Source organism: Phocoena phocoena, chromosome 7 (genome assembly GCF_963924675.1).
Source record: "Phocoena phocoena chromosome 7, mPhoPho1.1, whole genome shotgun sequence".
Classification (NCBI taxonomy): domain Eukaryota; kingdom Metazoa; phylum Chordata; class Mammalia; order Artiodactyla; family Phocoenidae; genus Phocoena; species Phocoena phocoena.
In genome coordinates, this window is record NC_089225.1 from 77,247,070 (window position 1) to 77,255,090 (window position 8,021).

General features: G+C 42.2%; 1 protein-coding gene across 1 annotated transcript in view; it reads right to left on the bottom strand.

Moving 5' to 3' along the window:
* Positions 1 to 7,100, bottom strand: part of ANKRD44 (ankyrin repeat domain 44) — a 205,378-nt gene extending 198,278 nt beyond the window's left edge. The window contains exons 1-2 of the mRNA XM_065880164.1: positions 7,089 to 7,100; positions 6,075 to 6,158 (exon numbers count right to left, since the gene is read on the bottom strand). Of these exons, the coding sequence (XP_065736236.1) occupies positions 6,075 to 6,158; positions 7,089 to 7,100 (96 nt within the window). The remainder of the gene's footprint in view (positions 1 to 6,074; positions 6,159 to 7,088) is intronic.
* Positions 7,101 to 8,021: the final 921 nt, after the last annotated feature.

Here is an 8,021-nt window from a genome sequence, read left to right on the forward strand (position 1 = left end):
CCAACATTTAACAATTTAGAGAGTTCCTGTATTTTCTCTTAAAAACTTAAGTCTGGGCCACGCTGCGCCTGCATTCTTGTGCAGGAACATTCAGTGAGAGCTGAGAGGGTCATCACCCCCAGTGACAGTGTGCTTCTATATTTATGGGACTTTGCTTTGGGGGTTGTCCCCCTACCCTTGCTTGCAGCCTCCTTACTCCAAGCAGTTTCTGATTTAGGTCTAATTTAGAGGGTGTACAGGTCTCTAAGCTAACAAAACACCTCAAGTCTTTATTACCATATCAAATTCCTCATTAAAAAAGAAAAAATCGAGTAAGATATATGTAGGTGAGGGAAAATACACAAAAATCTAGAAGTGTAAAAGCCCGTGCTCTACAGTTTGTTATTTCTCATGTCCTCATGACATGATAGAATGAAGCTGAGAAAAGTTTAGAGAGGATATTGAATTTATCACTCAAAGTTCTTTAGGTAGAGTCAGACTGCAGCCTTCTGGATGGATTCAAAAGATATACTCTATTTTTAAAAGAAATAATGCAAATTTCCAGTTATAAAATAAATAAGTCATGCAGGTGTAATGTACAGCATGGTAACCACAGTTAATAATACTGTATTGCACATCTGAAAGTTGCTAAGAAAGTAGATCTTGAAAGTTCTAATCATAAAAAAATATTTTTGTAACTATGTATGATGTATTTTTTGTAGGTGTAGTAACACACACATGAGAACAAATTATAAATTTACTATTGATAATTTGTCTTATTTATTGAAAAAAATCCCCTCATCATACAATGTTGATACAGTTTCTTTTTTCTCACTTGGATCTTGAGACTAGCAGGCCACCATCCCCTGAATTAATGCTCATAGTCAAGAACCACAGCTTTAATGCTTTTCTCCCCTTTTTTCACTTTACGTACTTTGCTAACATAAGCTTAGCTTTCATCTCAAGATTTATTCTAGTAGATGCAAACATCATCCCTTCCTACCCCGGAACTGAAGAGAGTAAGCAAGATGCACCAATATACTTGGGCCAGATCCTATTATGGCAAATAATAAACATTAACTGCTTGGCAAAACTTTTTTTTTTTTTTTTTGTATAAAATAGATGCATTAAATTAATCAACACAGGGACCACCCAATTGTGAAAAGGCATTCCTGAAACTACTGGGACAAAATAAAATTGAATATGCACTGGATATTAGGTGATACTGAGGAATTATTGCGAATTTTATTTAGTATGACAATGATTTTGTGTGTGTGTATGTGTGTGTGTGTGTTCATTACCTGTTGGTGATACTTTAAAAAAGAAATGAACTCCATGGGTTTGCTATCACGTGGGACTTACAAATCTTAGAATTGTAGTTTTTCACAGTTTTAAGAGACTATAAGCATCACCTAGTCCAGGCATGGGAAGAAGATTTCAATTTATAGGCCAATTCCAATTTAATAGTGCTGTCCTGAGAAGGAATTTAGGCCTTTAAGACTAAGAGGGGAAAAAAAGGTCATGAACCATTAGCAATGCCAGCCAAGGGCACAAGACAGGAGAGTGGGGCAATGTGTGTTACTACTACTAGCTACCTTTAGAATCTCTAGTCTAGTGGTCTTTCAGGGGAACTTAATACTTGTCAAGTCAACTCATTACTTCTTTAGACAGCTCTATGAAGTTATTTCTTATATTTTGACCCAAAATCTTATTTTCTGCAGCTTACAACCACGAGACATATAAGAAGAGCTCCACTTTAACTTGACAGTGCTTGAACTATTTCAGACAGTTCTCCTGTCCTTCCCAAGTCTAAACCATCACCAGTTTCTTCAGCCATTCCTCACTGGGCATGGTTCCTTCCCTGTCCTCACCACTCGCTATTGACAGGCACCGATTTGTCTCTGTCCTTGCTTCAGTGCGGTGCCTGGTAAAACGGTCTGTTGATGTCATGTTGTCAGGACACAATCCCCAAAATGCCTTTATTGAGTTCAAATTTTGGCTTTCAGACTCTCTGCATTCATTTAGACTTCACATGCTCCACCTCAAGTTAATTAGTCTGATGGAGGCTTCTAAATCTTTCTATTATAAGCTACAGCTGGGTCAACTTCAATGGCTTTCTCAGAACATATAACTGTCTTCCCACCTTTCCAGCCCCTGGCATGCCACCGGCCAGAGAAACCACAAAAAAGACTCAGAGTGGGCTTCCCTGGTGGCGCAGTGGTTGAGAGTCCACCTGCCGATGCGGGGGACGCGGGTTCGTGCCCTGGTCTGGGAGGATCCCGCATGCCACGGAGCGGCTGGGCCCGTGGGCCATGACCACTGAGCCTGCGCGTCCGGAGCCTGTGCTCCGCAGCGGGAGAGGCCACAGCAATGGGAGGCCCGCGTACCACAAAAAAAAAAAAAAAAAAAAGACTCAGAGTACCCTTCCCGATCCTTCAGTGGCTCCTCAAATCCATCTACAGATTTTCAATCTTATGAAGAGAACTTTCAATCTTACAACTGAGAACTGAGGGCCACTAACTAAGCCAGAACTATCTGGCAACTTGTCCTCATTGGCAGAGATGAAAAACAGGCAACCACAAACTGGCTCAACATAAGTAATAAAGCAGGCCTAGTCACTCACTTGGCAAGTGTTGCAAGGACTGGACTGAGCCACTGAGCAAATCAGAATGAATGACACAGCAATCATGTCATCAAACACATAGTTTCACAAAAGTAAAACACAGACATAAATAAGTCAAGTCAAGTGATCAGTGAGGTGCAAAGAGCTATGGGAGTTGGGAGGTGGCACAGAAGGCAGCAGAAAGGAAGCTGAGAATCAGGCCAACTTATCAGAGGAAGCAGTAGGCCTGGAAGGACAGGTGGGATTGGAACAGTGGAGAAGTGAGCAAAGAATAAAATACCAGTGGGTTGAGTAATTTGGTTTGGTTGATGCATAGGGTCCATGAATACGACTACTGGGAAGTAAAGTTTGGAAACACACAGAGAGGCAAAGCTGGATGAGACTCTTCCTCTATCAGGATCAGCTAATCAAAGGGCATCTATACCAAAGAACAGGCAACCCATCCAAAGATACAGAAAGGTGGGGAAGGAAAAAGAAGGCAAAAAAGTCAGAACCTAAGGCAGAAAGGAAAAATTAAGTGAATAAATAGGGGTAAAGAGAGAAAAGCAAAAGGTGAGAAGGGAAGACAAATACTGTCTTCCCACTAACAAGAGGCTCCTCCACGATTTATTTCCCTTCCTTGACACTGAAATGTACTGGAGCGGCCTCTCTTGTATCCTAAAATGAACCTCTAGGCTTAGATTTCTAAACCTTATTTATCTTCCATCTCCCTATGCCCTTTATTAACAGCCACTTCCCCTAAACTGCCTAATCCACCCCCCACAAACAGTCCCTGTGACTGATCCCTACAGAGTGCTGGCAAAGGAAGATCGTGACATGAAGAGGACAGCTCAGTGTCTCCAACATACCTGAAAACAGAGTAGGGGAGCAAATGATCCTTATGCTCACCTGAGAGAAGGGAACGGGAGACATGAAGAGGGAGTCTTAAGAGGTGAGAGTGGAGGAAAGGGGCTGTGGACCCAGAAAAGCCACGTGATCAACATAAGGAACTCAGGCTCCCCTTGTGTGTGTTCATTCACTCATTCAACCACTCATTCATTCATATATTCCTCTCCCTCCCTTTATCCCACCGTTTTCTGCTGCCACACATCCAACAGGCTACAAATAAAAATCAGCGCCCTCAGTAGTCTCATTAATCACTCATGATTAGGCCCCTACATAGTGCCCTGGATTTTCCCTCAGAAATACACCAAGGTATGATTTCTCATTTGTTGCTTCTCTGCCATGATGTAAGCTCACGAGGGAAAGAGCTGTCTTCTCACTGCTGTATCCCTAGCACCTAACACAGGGTCCAAACTCAGTAAATAACTGTCGAATGAACAAGACACTGTACAGACAAGTAAGAGGTATTCCCTAGAATTCTCTAAGACCAAAAATTGGTGTGGCCAAAATTGCTAATTGTTCACCCAAGTCCCTGTTCTCCGACTCTTTGGGGCCACAGCTACACTAATTTCCCAACCTCCCTTGTAGGTAAGTTTGGCACGTGACTGAGTTCTGGGCAGTGGGACGTGGGTGGAAGTGAATTAAATCACTGCCAAGCGGACCCATAAAAATCCTCCCATGCTTTGCCTCCACACTCTTTTTCCCTCCTGGTTGGACTAGAGACAAACCCTTTGAGTGACCTTAGAAGCTACATGTTGATACCTGGGACTCTATGTGGAAGAGAGCCACCCCTCTCATCTGTTCATAAGAAAATCAACCTTCTCCTGTGTTTGAGCCATCAGACACTTAGGAATCTATGTGTTCAGGAGTAAACCTCTCTAATTCAGTCACACAGTTAGGTGACAACTCAAGTTAGGCTCTCCTAATCTTTACCAGCCAGCGGACGTTTGTCACTTTCCTAAGGAGAAATAAAGGCCATTCAGAGGACAGTCCAATCTTTCTAGGGATGTATGACTGAACAAAAGTCCTGTTTACTCATGATCCTCAGAAAAAGCCACAAAACAGGCTGGGCAAATTCTGGTGATGTCAGAACCATAGATGATCAGCTTCCTTGCCTCGCCTCCTCTCAGAAGTACAGGGCCCCGCAGTCCCTGCACAAGTGCCCAACTGCCTTCGCAAGTAGTCTGGCCCTGGCCTCATCTGTGCTTATCTTGCAAAAATGTCACAGCACATTGCTCCGTTCTTTTCAGTGCCAGCTGGTGAGAAGTGGCCCAAAGCTTTTTCAAAAAGCCACAGCAACCTACACTGCCACAGAACAATGGCTGCACCAATGACTCGCCTTCTAAATAAAGCATTCAGCCAACCGGATAGTGATGCAACCTCAGACAGAATTCATTTCCCGGTGGCAAAGCTCTTCTTACCCCATGTGTCTGACTCTGTTGTTCCTACCGAACACTAGAGACTTCAAAGAAAACTCCTCTCCCCGATGGACTGGAGCATTTAAGTAATTGAGTTACATTAAGAAAATTAGTAGCATGTACTGTATATAATTGCCTGTTTAATCTAGGTCTAGAAAACTATTAACAGGGTAAATGATTGACTAACTCTTTTCACCTTTCTTCATTGCAGGTTTCTTTATTTCAAGAACTTCCAGATCCAGTGGTTCTTAATCTTTGGGTGGGGGGGGGGGGGGTCATAGACCCATTTAAGAATTTGATGAAATGCCTTGACCCTTTCACAGAAAAAAATATGTCCACAAGTGCACACACATATTACATACGATTTCAGGGTGCACACAGAATGCCAAGTCTATCCACTGATTCCAGGTTCATGGACCCTCCAGAGCAGAGGGCAGCAAAATTTCCCTCTAAAGGGCCAGAGAGTGAATATTTTTGGCTTTTCAGGCCACATACTGTCTCTGTCACAGCGACTCAACTCTGCTGCTGCAGTATGAAGGCTGCGGTGCCCGTACTCCAACCAAACTTTACTTGTAGATATCAGAATTTGCATTTCATAGAGTTTCCCTGTGTCACAAAGTATTCTTTTTTCATTCTTTTTTCGGCTATTTAAAAAATAAAAACCATTCTTAGCTGGTAATCTGTACGAAAACAGGTGACACAGCATAGTTTGTCAATCCCTGCTGTAGGGCAAGGGTTCTAGATGTACACATTTTCTGTCTCTATTTTCACTAACTTCTAATGGAAACTCCACGTTTCTTCACATTATGAATGCGGGCAGCAAACCTCAGTAGTGTCAGCAGAAATCACATTCATACCACATTAGAGTGGTAGGTAGCACCAAATATTCATCAGGCTCACCACTATTTTTAAATTATGGTCACTATTAGATCTCCGACTGTATCTTGCCATTTAAATGTGCTGATAAACACATATATTATTATAGGAAAAATCTGATTTGATAACTGAATTTCAATATAATTGATTTCCATTCGAACCCTATATATTTTATGTAGTGCATTTAAAAACAGAATTCTGAGAAGCAGGACAGGGCTTTCACCAGACACCAGAGAGGTCCATGGCACAGAAAGGGTTAAGAGGGTCTGAGCCAGAAAAGCCAGAGCATCTCCTACCAGAACATTCACATCTTCCGTTTTGTAGATGAGCATCCGTATCTCCTCTGGATCACCGCTGAAGATTGCTTGGACCAATGGTGGCTGTAAACACAGGAGAATTTGAATTAGAACTATAATTAAATAATTGGATTGCATTCAGATGCAGATGGCTAGAAGATATATGTTCCCCCAAAAGTTTATTCAACAATTATCAATTGGCAGACAAAGATGAATATGGCTCAGGCTTACCCTCACTCGAAGTCTAGTAGGAGGTGTATTTGCAGAAAGAACTATAATACGATTTGAAAGCCATGACAGACGGTCACATCTAACCTGGGGCTATGAATATAACATGAAAATCACCCCTAGTTGAAGATGTCCTTGAAAGGCCCTTAAATTACCTATCAAGGAAACTACCAAATCTATGCTTTTGTGCATAGAGTCCCCTGTCCTTCCCCCCATCTCTCAGTAGACAATGTTGCCTGGTCCCTTTAAACAATTCTGTTCCTAGAGGATGTTAATGGCCACGTTTCTGGCCTCCTGAATGATTCATTGTCAATGTTTGGACAACCCTTTAAATCATTCCTGAATGCTTCCTATAGCTTTAGCCAATAAGCACTGAGTGTTTTAGACGTGATTACTTCCCATCTATTTAAAGTAAGTGGCTATTCAACGCTAACATTTCTGTTTGTCATCTGTAGTAGAATAAAAAATAAATAAATAAATAAAAATAAATAAAGTGGTACAATGGCGGGGTGGGGAGCAAGAAGGGAGGCATTACTGAGCAGGTATCATTGAACTCACCTATATTAAACAAGACCCAACATATGGTAGAAGGATTTGTAAAGCTTGATGGAAACCCAGCTGAAAGACAAACTGTCTCTGCTTGGGTGGTAGAGTGAGAAGAGTATCCAGAGAAGCTTCATGGAAGGCACTTTAATGAATGGGTTTGAGTGTGCAGACAGGGCAGGAGGGACACGTAGGCAGAGGGATCGTGGTGTGCAAAGGTGTGGGTATGCAAATCCATGTTACAAATGCTGCCATCAACCTGGTGATCAGGGTGTGGGGGGAAAAGAGGAAAAGGCGTGGGCTCAGAGGTCGGTGTTGGGCTTGCCCACATGGTGAAGGATCCTGTTCAAAGCCAGTTCTGCCACTTGCCAGCTACATGTGGAGCACACTTCCCATGTGTAATCTGGGGCCGAACACGATCTTTGTTGCCCAGCCCCTCAAACGGTTGGTATAAAGAACAATTGAGATAATATATGAGAAAACCCTCTGTAACTCTACAACCCTACACAAATAACAGATGTTTTCACTAAGAAATGTTTATAATGCCAATACGGGCTATTTGACTATTTTTTTTCAAACTTTAAAAACCTTGGCAATAACACACACACACACACGCGCACGCGCGCACACACCTTTTGGAAATATTTTAGTCCTGGTAGGCAATAGGATGATGGCAGTTTCTCAAACCTGTCCGAAGCTAAGAATCCCCTGAGATGCTTGTTAAAACTGTATTCCCAGATCCCTTCCCTGGAGATCCTGGGGTGGGATCTGAGAACCCAGATTTTTAATAAACACCCACTTAGCTCTTGGGAACTGCAGAGCACTGGCCTAAGGTGACATGGTTAGCATTACCTGCCTCAACCTCTCCCCGTGGAATCTATGTGAGACTCCAAGTCCTGATTTTCCCTACAAACTTTCTTTTCTCTTTTTTACCTGCCTGTTGCCTCTCTTACATGTTTTGAAGGTGTTCCTTGTTATTTGCGGTGACCAATATAAGTATTGTCAGTAGGAATATAGTAAGACTCCCTGAGGAAACATTATATAAAAAAATGTTAAATTGCAGATAAATATTTCCATATGCCAGGAATTTGTCCACAGTTTTCCCTCTGCCATTAAAGTTTCCAGCGAGTGGACATTTGTATCTCTTTTTTGTCCCCAATACGCTCTTAATCCTAC